The sequence below is a fragment of the Limanda limanda genome, chromosome 18 (assembly GCF_963576545.1).
Source record: "Limanda limanda chromosome 18, fLimLim1.1, whole genome shotgun sequence".
Taxonomy (NCBI): Eukaryota; Metazoa; Chordata; class Actinopteri; order Pleuronectiformes; family Pleuronectidae; genus Limanda; species Limanda limanda.
This window is the reverse complement of record NC_083653.1, coordinates 13,330,463-13,349,846: the sequence shown is the minus strand read 5'-3', so window position 1 is coordinate 13,349,846 and position 19,384 is coordinate 13,330,463. Positions and strand designations below refer to the sequence as shown.

The window sequence follows — 19,384 nt, the reverse complement described above, 5'->3', positions numbered from 1 at the left end:
AGGTGAGCACCACCTGCTGGTCAAATGAGGTCACATTGAAGAGGATTTAGAGTCCAGAGGAGAAGCCGAAGAAAAAGGAAATGATCATGATGAATATAAACCAGCCTCAGCTCATGTTATGTGATGTGTTTCTGCCTGATAATGATAAATAATGAATTCCAGTCGTCTAGACCTGGATTCAGTTACTATGCACCTGCTAATTCATAACGTCCTTCAAACCACAGTCTTAGAGATTTTAATTATTTACTATGGGATTTTTTATTATTAGGGCCCGAGCACTGACAGTGATAGTGAGGCCCTATTGAAATTGTAAGGATTTTTATTATTATTCAGGCAAATTAATTGGCTTTTTGAGGGCTTTAACATGCTCAAATTCTTACCAAAAACATAGTGAAAATTTACTTTATTTACGTTATTATTTATTTTTTATTAATTTAATTAAATAAATAAAAAAGTAAAAATAAATTTGTATTTAATCTCCTGCGCAGAAGTGGACTGCGCACTTCATGTCACAAATAATGTAACAAAATAATGATAATGATAATATAGGAGAATAAAATACAATATAGAGATAAAATATAGAACAAAAGTGTATTAACCCTCGTTTAGTCGCCACTGATGTTTTACTACTAATACTACTACTAGTACTACTATTAATAATAATAATGATAATAATAATAATAGGTACTTATCTAAACAGGGTTACAAGGTGCTTCACAAAATGGCAAAAAAATTGAATGAATAAAGATAAAAGTTATTCAATTCAGTAACATTTTAAACGCCATGTCATAATAACATAACAATAGCCATAACTGATATGACTGCCATCACCACTAAAAATAATAAAAATAATCCATACTCAATGTCATAAAAGTCTTTCAACAGATTAAACACATGAAACCACACATGAGTCGGAACCACAGGTCGGAACCATGGGACCGAGCGACGACTTCAGAGCTCGGAGGAAATTCCGAGGAGCACTTGCGTGGGTTGCGTCCATGCGTGGCTCTGGCTGCGGAGTGAAGTTGGTAAATAAGGTTTGACCTCCCTCGCCGTGTGGAGGGAGGGATAGAGAGAGAGAAGGGGAGGGAGGGAAAGAGAGAGAGACAGAGGGAGAGAGAGAGAGAAGGGGGAGGTAAAGTGGATTACACGCTGACCGTCAGCAGCAGCAGCGGGAGGACCACGGACAAACACCCCGCAGCTCCCGGTGCCTTCAGTCCGACCTCTGTGCAGCTGGCCTGGGGGAGAAGAGGGAGAGAAGCCCCGCTGAACAAAGCTCGACCCCCCCCCCCCCCCTCGCCCACCACACCGTGACCCCCCCCGTGGCGGTGAGTATCTGCTGATCGCGGCTAATCACGCAGATAAATGTGCGCAGGAAAATAGAAGTGGTGCATGTTTGGGTTCTTCACCTCCGCCATCCCCCGTTTGTTGTGCACGAATCCTCCGCAGCGCGTGCACGTGTCCGACCTCCACGACTGTTATTCACTTCTGCAAACTTCACCAGTCGACCTTCAAATCAGATCGGTGCACCTGGGGGGTGGGGGGTGGGGGGGACAACAACAACAACAACAACACGCATTGCAAACACGTGGATTCTCGAGGCTCTCGTCCGGTTAGCGCAGTTTTTATTGTAACTTTACTCGTTTAACGTTAAAAAAACAAAACACACGCCCACGAGGAAGTTGACAGCCACATTTAAAAAGTTTCAACAGACGATGGCAGTTGTGAGGGATTTACGTCAAACTTTTTCACGTATAACCTGCTTATTTATATGTCTTTATTGTGGGTAAATAATTGTGTTGGACTTATATGTGTACAAATAAGCCTCGTGGCAAATTGGAACGTTCTCTCTCTCTCTCTCTCTCTCTCTCTCTCTCTCTCTCTCTCTCTCTCTCTCTCTCTCTCTCTCTCTCTCTCACCCAACCTCCACATGCGCGTGCACATCACAGATTGTATATACAAAACTGTGCATTAACCCTGTGTGTGAGTGTATGTGATGTGTGAATGAAGGGTGGTTTTGTAAAATATTATAGATAAGGTCAGATAGAAGAGAAGATAAACTTTGTTTGTATAGATATAAAATAAAATTGAAAGCAAAATAAGAAATAACGAGAATATCCACATGATATGCTACGTCCACGAAAGATTGAAGAAAAATGGACTTGAGTAAAGTGGCACATTACGGTTGCACGAGGCTGCATGTGGGCATATGCTGGAGATACTAGATCTATAGATAATATTAATAGACATGTGCATATACGATATTTATGTTATATGATATATGATTTGACGTTTGACATACCATCTGATCCAAGCTCACCATAGCTGGTTGTAAACAACAGCCAATAAGTAAAGAGAAGTAACACAGTGCTGCCATAAGGTATGTTTCAGCTTTATAGTATTAATACCTCCTTTACACACATGGTCCATCGAAGATATACACACACACACGCACACACACAAAAACACACACACACGTCTCAATCCTTATTTGATCAAATGTGTGGGAGCCCCATCAGAAAGGTTTGTTCTTCTGTTTGGCGGACACACTCATCGGAGTTTTAAAATTGCTCAAATAATGATATTAGAATAAAAAGCCTCCTGTGTTGATCTGATCTGTAAAAACTGATGAATGTGCCTGTGTTTGTTCTCTGCTGATATAGCTGAGAGCAGTGCTCAACTGCTGAGTGTTTTTCAGCGGCCGGTGGCGATGCCAGTATTAAATGAGCTGGGCCACTGATAGCCGAGGTGTAATGCTGCTTTACCCTGTTTTTTATTTATCTAACATTCATGTATTATTCAAATAAACACAGAAAAAAGTATGAGACAAGCTAAACGTGCACACTCGGTTTGCTTAAATATAACAAATAAACAATATCTATTAAAGTGAAATAAAGCAGAAATTGTAATTAAATGAATTCATCCATCCCTATACCTCACTCTCTCATTTGTGACTGGATAATTGAATCCAAGAAATCCCCTGACTAGTAGGAGACATGTTTCCTCTCACGTCTCCCCTGTTGTCGGTGGTGACGCTGCTGCTGCCTCACCACTGCCCGGCCGAGGAGGGGGAAAAAATGTCCCAGTCTTGCGGCAGGATCAGTGGTGAAGGTTAGTGACTGGAAGCATGTCAGTAAACCACAAGGTTCACAGAACACAAGGCCCAAACTCTCACTAAGGGCTATTTTCATTGCAGTGAGTCAACAGCTTTTGTAGAGAGGGGGGAGACAACAGCTGAGGCGTGTGCACGTGTGTGTGTGTGTGTGTGTGTGTGTTTGTGTGTGTGTGTGTTGGCCAAACTACCATGTGTAATTATTACAGTTGGTGTGAGTTTACAGAAACTATCCTGCAGTGACCTCTGACCAACTGGGCAACACATCTGACCCTCTATCTCCTCTTCTCTCTTCTCCTCTCCTCTATCTCCTCGCCTGATACACACTGACAAATGGGAAGTTGCTCAATAGATTACATTTGGCAACAAACCGTAACATCTGGCCAATAGTCTTAGATTTTGCAAGTGAAATGCAATGGTGTCGGAAATCCGGAATCTTACCATAGAAATGAATGTTAAAACTTTGCAGAGGCCAAATACAAGATGCAGAACGTTCACATTTTACACGCTGCATGATTCAGGAAGGATTATACCTGCAGGCTTTATTTCTCTGCTATAATAACAACCTAACATGATGTCTAAATTGGCAGATTACTGTTGATACATACCAAATCAGTGTTTGTAATATTCCTAAATAATCCATGTCCACAAGTATTTGGTGTCTTTTGTCCAGTGGGCCCTTTGTGTCACTCCACTGTCTGCACAAAACACAGAGTGGCCAGACAGGACAGATGACCCACTTACTGACTCAGTGTGTGTATGCATGCTGCAGTGCACACACACACACACACTCCCAAATTGCTTAGACTCTTTCAGCAACGCTTTTTTCCATTGGCCCGAATCCCAGTTCAGCTGTGTTGAAGCATGTTGTCTTCCACAAAAACGGCACCTGCAACAAACACACAGCCACAGAGACACTGCAGACTTAACAGAGGAATGCAGCACACCCGCTGTTATTGTGATAAGATTAACTTTGAATCGTGGGTTATATTCAAACGCAGGGTTCAATCTATAACGTGCCAACTCTCTCAGTTTGTGATCGGTTAAAAGAGGAAGCAGATTATTAGAAAGAGATGGTGCAATGATTTAGATGGACCTTGAGTAGAAAACAGTCTGGCAGCACTATCGATCAGAGATAGAAACGGGGAGAGGTTTGACGGCTAACCTTGTATGTGAACCAAACACGTGCACAGAAATAGCTGGAACAGGCTCCGGCACGAGCCCCTCCCTCCTCAGTTCCCAGGGACATTTTCAGCTCCAGCCCCTGGACCCCGTGAGCACGCTGTACCTTTTTACAGCTCATGCACAGCGCTCTCCTCTACTTTTCTTGTGTGTCTGTGCCGCAAACACAGGGAAAGGGAGGTCACGGGTATTTTTAGGCTGAGTACCGAAGTTATGCGAAGATGTGACAGCTGTGTTTGTTTGTGCCTGTTTCTGTGGAGCAGCGGACAATGTGTTGACGACAGGTTATATTTCCACTCGCCTCATCGTCCATCTGCTTTTCTCTGTCTCCGTGTTCCTCGCCTCTCCCGGTTGTACCAAGGGGAGATGGGGATTGAGTGAAACTAAACCATTTTCTGTATTTCTTCCCTTTCCTGTCCTCTTTTCTGTCTCTGTCTTTAGTCCATGATGGCCGGCGATATGATGCTACTGATGCGCGGCTTGGCGAAGCTAAGCCAGGCGGTTGTGGAGACGCAGGCCAATACAATGCGCAGTGGGACAGGTACCTCAGCCACCTATACACCTATTCTATTCCTGTAACACGCCATGTAATGTAAATAAAAGTTAAATAATTTGTCTTGGGGCTCAACTGTATGGTTAGCATTGGCAGTTTTCTGCATTATAATGCGACAGCTTCCCAAAAGTGAAACCAAATCCTCTTGATCACCCCCTATTGGCTGGCTGCAGTATGTGTCTTATAGACTTTTGTTTTCACCAAGATGGCTTCTGTCATTTTATGAAGTTCTTATCATGCGGATGTTTGTTGAGTGTTACATTCCTCTTATATGTTTACGACGCTATATATATTCTATATTGACTCTGGCTCCAAATTGCGTCCAAAGTGCAAGTGGGCGGGAGCTAATGATGTTAGGCTAGCATGTGATTAGCTTTAGATGTTGTTTGAATAGTAACATAAGAAAGTGTGAGCAAGCTCCAAAAAGTTCTAATACATTATTTTATCCCAGTCAAAGAGTTTTGTTACATTAGCCAAAAACGTTTGAGTCATAACTGCATTAAAGGGATAGTTCATCCAAAAATGAATTCACTCATCTACTCATCACTATGCCAATGGAGGGATGTTTGAGTCCACAAAACTATTTTAAAGTTTCAGGTGTAAACAGCGTTGCAGTCGAATCTAATATAATGGAAGTAAATTGCAACCAATTCTTCATCCAAGTGTCCGTAAGCCCCCGACATTCAAATTCGACTCAAAACAAGATGATTTATACCACGTTTTTTAATTTCCTCTGAGATCCTCTTCCTAGTTACTATTGCAGCAACTGCAGCTACATGTGAGTTCTTGCGAGAACTCCAGTCTAAAACCCTAACTCGTGTTGATAACAAAGCTGTAGCTCAGTTTAAAGATATGATGATGAGGTTTATATTATATCCTTTTATTTTAAATAAGACAGTAAATTAAACAACTCTTTTAGCACAACAGTGTCTGATTGCACGCTTGGGTTTTAAAACACCTGCTAACAATGCATTGTTAAGTCTATAGAAATGGGAAGGCCTAATTTGCCTCCACTTTATTGGGATTTCCTCGTTGATATAGCAAGCTAACAAAAAACTATTTCTGACTATTCATATAGGTTTATTGCTAGGCATATTTTTTCTGTACGGTATAATCTAAATTCTCAATGGACCTTAGAGCTAATAAAGCTTACAAATGCCCTCTCTGGTGTTTGGTGTCACTCAGGAATCTCAGGTGTTGGTGCTGCAGTGCAGAGTGTGCAGTCGGCTGCAGAGCAAGGCCTCTCTGTGGCCATGATGAAAATGCAGGTGTGTGACTGTGTGTATGAACATTCACAAAGTTTTTAATCAATAGTTGTATATTTAGAGGGCGCTGTGACTGTAAAAGGGGGTTTATGCTTGTATGTTTGTCTTTATAGGAGATGACCGGCCAGCAGCAAATGTCTTATTCCGAGTCGGAGTTTGACTTCCCTCCGGATGACGGCACGTTCGCAGCCTCAGAGTTCAGCGAGGAAGGCGGGGCCTTCACGGAAAGTTTCCCTGACGCGGCAGCTCACCCCAGCGAAGGCGTGGGGGCGAGTCATGTCAGCGGAAAGCGGTCTCTGTTCGACGGCTACAAAGATCCAAGCAAACAGTTCAGTGGCGACACCAGGTCTTACCACCAAGATGCCAGGTATTCACCGTCTCTCATTCAATTATAATTCACCTTACACGTGTTGGCCTCTGTTTGAAACACTGAGATGCTCATTTCTGTGGTTGGTTGGTTGGTTTGTGGCAGACATTACATTGGGCACCATCATCTCTACCATCACAGTGTGAGTAGGCACATGTGGTCACAGTTATACTGTCAGCATCAGGGCACGCAGACCAGAAGCTATCATCAGGACCCGTCTACAGTCGGAGGTCTGACGGCCGAAGACATTGAGAAAGCCCGACAGAGCAAGAGGGCGGAGATCAAACCACACAAGCAGATGGTGAAATTTATTCCTTGGATCCTGAACCTACACACAAATGCAAATAGACACTGATAATAGACAAAAAAACTTTGATAATCTAATAAGAAAAGTATCTGTCTGTTTTGCCTTTAGTTGAGTGAGCGAGCCAGAGAGAGGAAAGTGCCCGTGACTCGGCTCAGCAGACTCGCCAACTTTGGAGGTACGGTGATACAAATCTGTGTTTCTGTGTCTGACTCTTGGCTGATTCACTGGCTGCTTGTGTGACTGTGTCTTCTGACGTGTGTTTCTGCGTGCAGGACTGCATGCACACCATCCAGACTCCTGCCTGTCTGTGCACACACACTCTACTCTGTGCAGTTCCTCTGCAAAAATAAAGCATAATCTACATGTTTTTTGAATAGAGAAAACATTAACTTATTGGTGTTAATCTTAACAAGACAACATTAAATTGTTATTGGATCCACCCTCATTAGGTTGTTAGACACTCTCAAAGTTAAAAACATCATGGAAACGTCTTAACCTTGTAATCTTCTGGCTAACTTTTCCCAACCACCCCCTCTTCTAAGCTGGGGTCACCCCAGTGCAGGGCAGTTCTTGCGTTTCACATTCCATGACCTTCTCACACTCATAAAACATCACAGAACACACATCTGGAGGCAAATTTTAATCAGAATGAAGATAAAGTTCTTAATTCAAGGGGGAATTAGAGATAAATACAGATGAATATCATGAAAGCTGGCCAAGTGTCGGCCCCTGGACCTCCAGCAAAACAAACACTGAAATTAGGTCAAGCTTAGTCAGTGCTTATTAATGGACTCGTGTTCTTGTTCAGATAATAACAAACCTTTGTAATCACACCGGCCGTTGGAGTCAAAGTGCAGCAGTGTTTTATATGGCCGCATTAAAATCTGTGTGTGCTCGGAGCGCATGTCTATTTGTTTCGCTTAAACTTAAACGTGATCCGTCAGAATATTCGTTATTAGACATTTTTCTGATATTGTCAAAAAGAAAGCCAGTGATTTGAAATTCACAGATGAACTCATATATGGCAGTAAAACCCAAGCGGTAGCAGTTTTAACGGTGATTGTTTAGTTAAAGAACCATTTATGCTGCGTTTACTTAAAACTGTCACTGCGATAACAGGTAGAAAAAAAGTTGGACAGCGATTTACTGTGAGAATATATACTAGAATATTATAAGTAAACCCAGAACACAGTCGGGAATCAGCACCTCCACTGCAAACACGAGTATATGCAGCAGAATTAAGCCTGAGCTCATCAACACATGTCACAGTGAGAGAGTCAGAGCTGATTCAGCTTGTTGACGGTGGTAACATGAAGAAGGTGTTGAAAAGGGGGGGCGGAGGAGGAGGAGAAATGTTTCCTTGGTCTGTCCTTCACTGTCCTTCACTGTCCTGTTGTTATTTACTGACCAAGTGAGTCTATTTGAACCCGGTCATGTTTAGGTTATAGGTTTTAGGCAGTTAGGGTTGGAAACCAGGAAGAATTATGGTTCATAGGATCATAGCTGTGTCGGCATGTTTCCCTGCAGCAGCGATTATGACAGCTTACTTGCTGTTGCTATGCTTTTCACTGCTTTCAAAGGATTGTCTGAGGTTTGTGGGGAAACAGGATTTTATCTAATTATATATTTCCGTTTTTCCTGGTTTAGAATAGGAAGAGGGATTGTGTTGTGCACAGCAGGCACAGAGCTGTCGGAAATGATGGACAGACACTTGTGCTTGGTCTGGAAAGATTTGAAATGCTGATCTGTTTGACGGGGGGGTTACACACACACACACACACACACACACACACACACACACACACACACACACACACACACGTACTGAAATCATGCAAATGCATCTATTCTGCACACTATAACAAGTGGTGTACGTGTGTGTGTGTAAATTTGTCCATCTACCCTTGCATCTCGGATTTGTCGCTTCAGAAATTGCTGACTAACTGATTATGTAATCTTCTGTTATGTAAGGCGGAGCTTAGGCTTTGAGGAACCCACACACACACACACACACACACTGACAGATCCCCAACTCGTTCTGTCTTGTTCCTTTGCACTATCTTCCAAAATTATCCTTAGCCCTACAGGAGTTGTTCTCCATCAGCTGAATAGCAACATGATTTAAAGAATGATAAGATTTCCATGTCCTCTGTCGGATGGAAGAAGTGTGGCTGTAAAAGTTTTGTCTCTGTTCGATGCTGAACAATCACAGCTCATGTCTGACTGATTTTGTGTCACATATGTTGTTTTGATTGTAACTGACTGCTTCATTTAGTCAGAGGATTAACACTCGAACAGAAGCATACATAGTGAATAATTCTGGTTAATGGTGATCGTCCCAATGATGATAATTTATATAGCACCTTTTATAACTTGAATTGCTTTACAAAAAGAAGGATGAAAACACAACATATTAAGTCAATAAGTAATTGCTAGTTGCCGGTTGATCACTGAAAGTATTATTTTATTGGTATGGTTTATGTGTGATTTGTATTTTCAGTTTGATTTCACATGTCATTACACACTCAGCACATTCATATATTGGTGTTTGTGTAACAATGTACTCTAATTGTGTTCTTCTTGTTACTTTTGTGTGTGTGCGTGCGTGCGTCCTTGTGTCCTTCAGGTCTGGCTGTAGGGTTGGGTATTGGAGCTCTGGCAGAAGTTGCCAAGAAGACCATGAGACACAGTGGTATAGTAGGTAATAAATCAACTGCACACTGGCACACACTACTACTATTACTATTACTACTACTACTACATCTACTATGTATGCTACTACAGCATTTTGTGAGACTCACCCACTCAAGTTTGTTTTGGACATTTTTAAGTCTAACAACTGTCTTTTATCATTCCTGAATCAGAAAACATGGGAGGTTTAATCACTATCAAACTGAAAGTGCATTTTACATTTACTACTTTCTGAATTCATTGTAGTATGTAGTAGATTATCAACAACCTGCCTCAACATACCCATTTTCGAATACAGTAAATAGTAAGGCCTGTAAAGACAGGCGTTGTGTGTCTTCCCTCTTTTCTTTGGCTCATAGCCAGAACACACAGTGATTTTGCAACTGCCTCCCTGTTGTAAAAAGGGATGTGTTGTCAGTACCCATCCTTCATTCATGTTGTCACACGCTTCAGACCTTTGTAATGTTAACAGAGTGCACACAAGTACGCCACCTCCCTCACTAACTGGTCATCCTCGTCATTCCTCAACTTAAGTCCCTGAAGGCAGCAGCCGACACCAAAACACATTACTGCCTAACTATTGACACATACACACACACACATGGAGTGTGTTTACAAAAACACCCACATACCACGTTCACACCCACATTTAAACTACTCTTGATTTTGATTGCTGCAGAAAGATAAAGATTCACTCTGGAGTTGAGTCTCTGAAACAAAAGCATCAGTTGTATTGTACCGTTTTGACCGGTTGTCCTCTGTGGGTTTTTTTTTTGCTGTTGCAGGTGAAAATAAGAAAGCCGTTCTGGACTCCAGCCCGTTCCTGTCCGAGGCGAACGCCGAACGCATTGTCAGGACCCTCTGCAAAGTCCGAGGAGCCGCACTCAAACTGGGACAGATGCTCAGCATTCAAGGTGGGCGGCCAACTCAGACAAAATAAATGATGATCTCTGTCCTCTCTGTGTGGAGTGACTACTGATTGAATTGCACTAGAAACCCTGAATCACATCTGTGGCCCTGACACATGGTGGAAGTTTGTTTCAGCTCAACTCTTTTCTGCTGGAGAAAAAAAAACAGGTGACTTAACTCCACAGAGTCCACAGAGAGAAGATATTGTAGAAATTCTGATGAGTTGTTGATTATCGACCCCCCCCGCCCCATCAGGCTTTTATCATAAAAACTGACCCGTATGTGAGCCAGCACTTGTTTGTCTTGATGCACATCCGGCGGAAAATACACAAGCAAGAGGCCAGCTGCAGGAAGCATCCTGGAATAGAGTTAGCAACAGCCAGTTCGGGTCACATCAGTAAACACGTCATTAATTATGTTTGTTGCTGCTGCTGTGCCCTCTGCCCGACCTTGTCTGCTGAACTTTGTCCTTTGTCATTCATGCACGGAGTTTCAAATATGTCCGGACAAACCTGACAGAGACATTCAAGTGTAGCAGATGTTTTAAACCACAAAAAAACAGTTATTGGAGACAGAAAGAACGTTGGCTGACATTGACCTTGTGTGCATGTATGTGTTTATTTGCAGACCTTGGTAGAACTTGGCTGGGTCTCTAAAGTGGTGACAGGGTGATTCTTAAATTCTGGACGAAAGGTCACTGCCGTCGCTTGTTCTTTTAGAGACTTAAATAATAGTGTGACCGAGTGGAGTTGTGTAAATGCGGAGGCTGAACGTTCCTGCAGCGGTAACATTTATCTGTCATGGCAGGAACGCAGTTGAGGCCGGCTGATTGTGCATCCAGCCATTGTAACCTTTAGCACGGTCCAAAATAATGTCAACCTTGAGGGGTCTGAAACTATTTCCAAACTCATGATAATAAAGTTTGTAACCATGATTCCTCTTATCGTAATCCAGAATCCATCCAAGTTAATCCCAGTGTTATGATGGCAATTAAACCTTGGCTCTAAGTAATTTCCCTTGACTTTATCAAACGCTTTACTTTATCCAAGTTGAGCACTGACGCAAGCAACATGATTGGTCAGAGGTTTAAAATAACAGTGCATCTGTCAGGGCTGTAACATACCATCAAAATCACAGTTCAGTACATACCTAGGTTTTGGGTTTACAGTTTGGCACAGCGAAAACAAGAAATGAAAAACATCAAACTGCTTCTTTTTCTTCTTTTTGGAATATTAGAGTAGTTTCAGAAAGACAGCCAGGGTCTGTAAGGTAAAGTCTGTAATCCTCCTGCAACCGGCTGCAACCTGCTTGTTAACAAGATCTTCAAAGGTAAATCAAACAATTGCTATCAGGGCCAGATAACTTTCAGCGTGTAGTTAAACCCAATGTTCTGGCTGCTTATCTGCCGCTATAAAAAGCCGTATGACATTTGTTGCCAGATTGTGGACACTCAACCTTGTCGAGCTGGGTTCTATTTTGAATTTTGAAATGGTATTTGTTGTTTGTTATATTGTTAGCAAGAGGCAGCTTGAATGCCGAGAGGAGCTGGGTCAGCAGTGCAATCGCTCAATAACAGGATTGCACCCCTCGCATCGGTGCTTGACGAAAAGCAAAGCTGCTGCTGTTTTGGCTCTTAAATTATTTGATACTTGCATTACTATCAAACAGTATAATTAAAGTTACAGGATGTGTGTTACGTAATATATGACATTTTTTTACAGGTAATTTCAAGATTACCTCTAGGTCTGAGATATACTTGTTTTTAGCTACAGCATGTGTACATGTACACATCATGGCTGCCCTCTTGTGTATCCTGCGTCCGTTTGGTGTGTCAGAATTGAAGGCTGCATGCTCGCAAGATGTAATATGCACATGAACCGTCGGGGGGAAATACTCACCATTGTCCCATTGTCATTCGGATTTGGTTGAAACAAACCCTGGTGTGTTTCTGTGTTTCAGACGATGCATTCATCAATCCTCAGCTCGCCAAGATCTTCGAGCGTGTCAGACAGAGTGCTGACTTCATGCCCATCAAACAAATGACAGTAAGGACCCTTGTTTTACTTTGACTTGATGGAACGGTTATAACAAAATACGTTATTGTCCTCAAATTCACCTTTAATTCCCTTCAAACTTGACATCTTTCACCAAGTCTGGACCTTTTTTTTGGTAGGATATCAAGGCTGAATATATCACAAGCTAAATATCAGTGATCTATGTCTGTACTATAGAAAGCATTGAACAGTGACTTGGGTCCAAACTGGAGAGACAAACTGGAGTCGTTTGAGGAGCGTCCGTTTGCCGCAGCGTCCATCGGACAAGTTCACTTGGCGAAGATGAAGGACGGCAGGGAAGTAGCCATGAAAATACAGGTAGGCTGTGACTGTGTGTGTGTGTGTGTGTGTGTGTGTGTGTGTGTGTGTGTGTGTGTGTGTGTGTGTGTGTGTGTGTGTGTGTGTGTGTGTGTGTGTGTGTGTGTGTGTGTGTGTGTGTGTGTGTGTGTGTGTGTGTGTGTGTGTGTTTACACTGTACATTCTCTTGTTATTAATACAAACACTGCCACTGGAGACGTATTTGTTTGTCTCAAGCACTCGTACAGAGAGAACCCACAGGTGCTCTTTTCTCTGGGCCAGTTCAGACTCTTACGAGTGAAAATAAGATGTTTTAAAGTGAAATTCGGATTAAAAAAGCTGAATATGGTGTCTGTTGTTTCTCCTAAACTCATGATCTTTATGTTTGTCCCCAGTACCCCGGTGTGGCTCAGAGTATCAACAGTGACGTCAACAACCTGATGACGGTGCTGAGCATGAGCAATGCTCTGCCTGACGGTACGCACTCGACTGAGCTTTCACACCGACAGTCCCGTGATCGTCTTACTCATTCCCCTCTGCCGTTTGTGTCTTTGTGCATCGACAGGTTTGTTTCCAGAACATCTGATCGACGTGATGAGGAAAGAGTTGGCGCTGGAGTGCGACTATGTTAGAGAAGCTCAGTGTGCAAAGAAATTCAGGTAGAAAGAAAAACATTCCTTTTTCTATCCGTTTTACTGATGAATTTGTCTTATTGTTATGATTTGTGTTCACTATGAGATGTGTTTTACACTCAATCCCACAGCTAATACTATTCCCTCATTAAATGTTTAGCTCTTTGGTTCAGGGTCAGAACTGCCAGGCAGCTATATATAGATTTTAATACCTGACATTGACTCTCTACCTACTGAGTGTGTGTCTGTGTCTCTGTATGTGTGCTTCAGAGAGCTGCTGAAGGACCATCCCTTCTTCTATGTACCAGAGGTGATAGACGAGCTGAGCAACAAACTGGTCCTGACCACGGAGCTCTGCTCTGGGTTTCCTCTGGACCAGGCCGAGGGCCTCACACAGGAGCTGAAAAACGAGGTAGAACACTTTCTAAATCGTATTTACAACTTCACAGGCTTGACACTGCCAAACATTGAGATGCAGGAAAACAAAATAAAATGTTGAGCGGTGAATAAAGCAATCACTGTATCTGTGTTTCTGCTTCAGATCTGTGAGAACATCTTGACATTGTGCCTCCGAGAGTTGTTTGAGTTCAGATTCATGCAGACCGACCCAAACTGGTCCAACTTCTTCTACGATCCACACACACACAAGGTGAGTTCTTCTCCTGTTACTGCAGTAACTTCTCGTACACATTCGAGAGGATGGCAGTTACAGCGAGTATATGTCTCCTCTAGGTGGCACTGTTGGACTTTGGCGCCACTAGAGGATTTGACCTGGATTTCACAGACCTCTACATAGAGGTAAGACCACTGAGCCTCATTCTCACTTTTTATTGTTTTATAAAACGTTACCTTTTTTGTGTGATATAAGCAGTTGAACTACAGTAGATTGACTATACATACACATGTCAAACAAATTTTGAGGTAAGGAATTAAAATATGTATACATACATACATTCTGAACAGAAGGAGGAAAGGTGACTGTGATAACGTTCGTGATTTCAGGTAATCCGTTCAGCTTCCGAGGGCGACAGTGAGGGAGTTCTGAAGAAATCTATCGAGATGAAGTTCCTAACTGGTTACGAGTCCAAGGTAATAAAGGCTTTATCTGTCACGCTTTTCAACTGAAACTTTTGCCATTAAAGGTGACATATTATGCCCATTTTACCGCAGTTGATATGGTTCATTGGGGTCTTAATGAAATGTCTATGGTGACCCCCCCCCCCATCATCTCACCGGCTCCGGGGAGCCCCCGGAGGTAGCGTTAGCTCGCGAGCTAAGTAGCGAGACTCCCTACATGGGTATGGTGTGACTATGACTAGGGATGCACCGATCCGATTTTTGTATCGGTATCGGTACCGATATTGAAGAAATTTCTAGATCGGGTATCGGTGACAATGGGCCGATCCATATCGGCTGATCTATTCAGTGTAATTCTATGCTGTGCGCTGTGAGTGACGTCATACGCAAGCAACACGCCGTGCGGAGCCGACAGTGTCCGGCGCCTCTCCCCGCGGCCCCGGTGCGAGCCGAGCCGCCTCCACCGGGGCTGCGGTGCTCCCAGGAGCCGGGCTGCCGGCTGCTGGTGCTGCTGCTGCCCCGGGACCGGGAGCCGGAACTTTGCCCACTCCGCCCGCCGCCGCCGCCGCTAGCTTCCCCGGGGCGGCTGAGAACCCCGGTCCGGGTCCCGGTCCGGCTACCGGTCCCGGTCCGGGTCCCGCTCCCGTCCCAGTCCCGCTCCCGGTCCCTCCGCCGGCCCGGTGCCGGACGGGGCCCGGTGCCGGACGGGTCCCGGTCCGGATCTCCCGCCCTGCTCAGTTTGAACGGAACCGGCGGAGCTGCAAAGTTGGTGAACTCACCCGCAGGTGACTTAGAACTGGTGCGGACCAGGGGAATCCGACTGTTTAATTAGTATCGGTATCGGATCGGTATCGGCCGATACTAAACCTCAGATATCGGTATCGGTATCGGAGGTGAAAAAAGCGGATCGGTGCATCCCTAACTATGACGTCGGCTCGGGTCGTAATCCCATTCGACGCCCTCTAGCGTATCCTTTCTGACATAGAGGAACCACAACAGATCGCGGGAGTTGTTTTTTTCCAGAGTTTTTGGGACGGTAGACATGCCAGATACCCAAATTAACGTGTAGAAGCACTACAAAAGTGGAATTTCGTAATATGTCACCTTTAAAGTATTTATGAAATTGCTGAAATGGACAATAGGTCTTACGATACTTACAGGTTGTTCATAGATGGAAGTATTCATTGCTTTTTTTTCCCCATCTCTGCGTCCAGGCGATGATAAAGGCCCATGTGGATGCCGTGATGATCCTCGGCGAAGCCTTCGCCTCCACGGAGCCCTTCGACTTCAGCGCTCAGTCCACCACGGAGAGAATCCACAACCTGATCCCCGTGATGCTCAAACACCGGCTCACCCCCCCTCCAGAGGAAACGTACTCGCTCCACCGCAAGATGGGCGGCTCCTTCCTCATCTGCTCGCGGCTGAACGCAAAGCTGCAGTGTAATGGGATGTTCCAGGCGGCGTATCAGAAGTACTGGGAAGGCCGCACGCCACCCTCCCGCTCAGCGTAAGCTAGTTTCAAGCATCAAGTGCTTTGATTGACAGTTCCTAGGGCCAACGGTTCAGTGGTCGTCGGGTTGCTTCGAAGCTGCAGACGAACAGAGCGGAGGCCGTGTTTCCTGACCTTAACTGGTCACTGAGCACTTATATTTCCCACTTTGGGCATCCCACTACCATGAGGCTTTGGAAGGCACTTCTACAAATTTCCCGGTGCCACTTCTGAAAGGGAAAGGCTGCAGCAACCTGGCGTCTGAGACGTTGAACTCTTGGCTACATCCGGCCCTGAGAGGACAGACTGAGAAGAAGGTTAAGAAGAGGGAACGGTCCTGTTCAGGTGTAAAAATGAATGTTTGAAATGTCTCTCCTCTTTCAAGATGATTCTTCTTTTTGTTTTTTTTTGCGTTGCTGTGCTTTGTTGAACTTTTGGAGAATCTCGAGTGTCCAGAAATGTCATGAGTGGAAACATTGATTGTGTCAAGGTAGGGGACTAAAGGTTTGACTGTGAGGTCACAAGAAGATAACAGGGTTAATTCAGTATCCGGGCTGTACGAGTCACTGGGTCGACCAGGACCAACTTGTCTGGCTCACAAATGTTTTTGCATCTAATTATTTTTCCAGGAGGTTCGACTAGTTTGTTTGGTGTGAATAATTTAGACTCGTTCTAAATTTAGACCACATATTTAATGCAGGAGTTGTGACATGAAACCAAATAGTTTAGAATCAGACTCAGTGTTAAAGTTCAGAAGGAAAGCGATTTGAGTTCAGGTTTATTTAGCCAGTTACAGGACATGTGACAAATTGGAATTTGTTGGCATTTAAACTCAGAGAGGTGTGAGATTTCACTTGTGTATAGTTTGTGTAGTACAGTTTCTTCTGTATCATCGTAGCCACATTACTGAATCATGTCTTTGATCTAAATCTGTTGCTGTTTTTAGCTTTTATTCTCTGAGGGAAAACCCTTCGGGGCAATGAAACTGATCCGTGCATTTTAACAAACTTCATGATTTTACTCCTTGTGTGTCTTGGGAGGAAAATCTGCAAAGCTCCTTCTTGAGGAGATGTTTGTCCTTTTTCTCCTGACTTTCCTGGTTAAGATTTAATGCATGATTTTGCGTTAATTAATAACAAAACCGTTATCATCTTGGCTCCGCGCTAGAATTCTATAGACTCGCAAAAAAGTGTCGTTGCTGTCTCTGAGAAGATGAAGCCTTCGTATCAACGCTGTTTGAATATTAACAAGGAGAGAAGGAAGACATTTCTCTCTGTGTCGCACAAGCTCAGCTCCTTTGCTCGCCTCGTGTAATCTCTCCACGCAGCCTCAGGTGGGAAATCCCTCCTCACCTGGTCGGCGTTTGACTGTCTAAGTTCTCTCCACTCTGCTGTGTGGATACAATCATGTGAGGAAGGGGGGGGGGGTCAAGGTGCCTGTAATTTCCGATGGATGTTTGTTTGTTTTTTTGCTAGAAATCTCTACTTTATATTTCATATCATGGATGGTTTAAATTTTCAAAAAAATCAAAAAAAGAATTCTTAACTGTAAGATGTGATGGGATATTATATTCCAATGAAATAAGAGTAAAAGTTTGATCTGCTCCGGTCAAGTGGCTCTGTGTGAACTTTTTTTTTATGTGTGACGTCTTTACCACTTGAGTCCATTTCAGGGGACTCGGAGCTCAGAGAACTCAATGTATACACGGTGATGAGAAGTAATGAGTTCAGAATGGAAAAGAAACACAGAGACAGTTTGGCGTCCTTATTTAGCGATGTCTTGGCCGGCAGTGGAGGAGCTGGCAGCGAGCCTGGGGAATGAGCACACTCAGGCAAATATTCAGAAAATGTACTCGTGCTGTATACATTTAGATCTGAGTCAGTATTCATGCACAGGGACTCCAGGCTCTGAGTGTATGTAGACAGATATGTTCTTCTTTCTATGACGCCTTTCATCCTTGCTGGGAAAATCCAGTAACCACACTTATTTCTTATTTCCCCCCCAGTAGTCCAGAGCTGTGATTTGTCTGTGACATGTTGTAATTCACTTTAGTGTCCAGCATGTGGCAGTGTTGTGCTTTTTCACACAACTACATAACAGAACTGAATCATCATCCCAATAAAAGAAGAAAACACACCCAGCATGAAGCCGATTATATATATTTGCATAATATCAAACCCGCACCTTATATGTCCTTTCTGCTTGATGACACAGCGTCCTGTTAGTGGAGGTGTGAAGAATTGGAGTGGAGGATGATTACGCCAAGCTACATCTGTCAATGGGTATAAGTGCCAAGCTGGCATCCCATACACTCAAGCATTTATTGATAATGTGTTATATTGCAAGAATTTTCCAGTGTTGAGCTCCCAAGCAGGTTCATGCAATTTCAGTGATTCCAATCAAAATACAATCAGGAGTTTTCCCAGAATTCTTAGTATTCTAGAGACTCCCAGCCTGATGTCTGACAAACACTGACTGCCCTCAGAATATCTCAACCTTTCATAAAAATAATTTGCAAATAAATAACTGTTTGTTTTCCTAATCAGGTGAATGTGGCTGAATTCAGGCCAGTGGTGGGAAAGTTTGTTCACCACGTGTTGTCCCTGCGTTACATCGCGCTGACCCGTTGTGTTTGGACATTGCATCTTTGCTTAACCGAGATGGAAACAACTCAACTGTGGTTGTGTTTATGCTGGAGGAGAGGATGGAGGCAGCGAAGTGGACTGGTCTAAACGAGCAAGCAGTCAGAAATCCTTATTTGGTGAGAGGGGACAGTCAGGAAGTCTGAGCTCAAACCTTAATGACAAACATGTTCACACACACAACACAAACTCAACACTTGAATGCCGTCATCGCCAACATCACCGTACAGATAGTTAAGGAGACTGTTTTTTTATATTGCCATGGAAACACTGGTGTTGTTTTAGAGAAGAGTACTCAGGAGATGAATTGGGTGAACTGACTTCCTGACTGGAGAAGAAACCTGAACAAAGGTGACAATGAGCTGCAAAAGTTTCACTTGAGAAACTTTTCCTCCTTCTTCTGCTTCATTAGTTTTCACAGAGGAAGCGTCGTCTCAACTGGAGATGACTGTGGCATTTAATTGAAATCTACGGGCGGAGTTTCATGGAAAATTGTCTTGAAAGTCACACAGCTCTTAATGAGGAGCCATCATTCTTTAAGCAAATTGAGAAATAGAATGATGAAAATCTCAGTTCAGGGTGTTAACAGGTACAAAATACAGCTCATGCTAATGGGGAGGTCTTAAGTTTGATTGTAAACAAAAGTAATCGCAGTTAGTAAAAGTTTGACCTGATGATGGTGCTAAAGTAAAGCTAAGGCCTAACAAACAGGTGTTACCATTTTATTCTCAGGGGAAAGAGCCCAGTGGTGGTTTTAGGGTTTTTCTTTATCAGGAGCCATAAAGGGGCAGCAATCTTCACAGAGGT

The 19,384-nt window shown here is 43.5% G+C and overlaps 1 protein-coding gene across 1 annotated transcript; it reads left to right on the top strand.

The window, feature by feature from the left end:
- Positions 1-1,291: 1,291 nt before the first annotated feature.
- Positions 1,292-17,547, top strand: coq8aa (coenzyme Q8A, genome duplicate a). Its single transcript, XM_061091257.1, has 17 exons — positions 1,292-1,328; positions 4,736-4,835; positions 6,033-6,115; positions 6,226-6,479; positions 6,585-6,780; positions 6,895-6,961; positions 9,413-9,487; positions 10,263-10,391; positions 12,346-12,431; positions 12,618-12,758; positions 13,133-13,214; positions 13,303-13,396; positions 13,640-13,781; positions 13,911-14,018; positions 14,102-14,167; positions 14,372-14,458; positions 15,661-17,547. Exons 2-17 carry the CDS (start codon positions 4,739-4,741, stop codon positions 15,955-15,957), a joined length of 2,004 nt encoding a protein of 667 aa, XP_060947240.1. The 5' UTR covers positions 1,292-1,328; positions 4,736-4,738; the 3' UTR covers positions 15,958-17,547.
- Positions 17,548-19,384: the final 1,837 nt, after the last annotated feature.

What these genes read in the sequence shown, in the direction of transcription:
- coq8aa (XM_061091257.1), top strand. Translation starts at nt 4,739, where the DNA reads ATGATGGCCGGCGATATGATGCTACTGATGCGCGGCTTGGCGAAGCTA. An exon ending in TCAAACCACACAAGCAGATG is followed by an intron (nt 6,781 to 6,894) that starts GTGAAATTTATT and finishes TTTTGCCTTTAG; the next exon opens with TTGAGTGAGCGAGCCAGAGA. An exon ending in TAACTGGTTACGAGTCCAAG is followed by an intron (nt 14,459 to 15,660) that starts GTAATAAAGGCT and finishes CTCTGCGTCCAG; the next exon opens with GCGATGATAAAGGCCCATGT.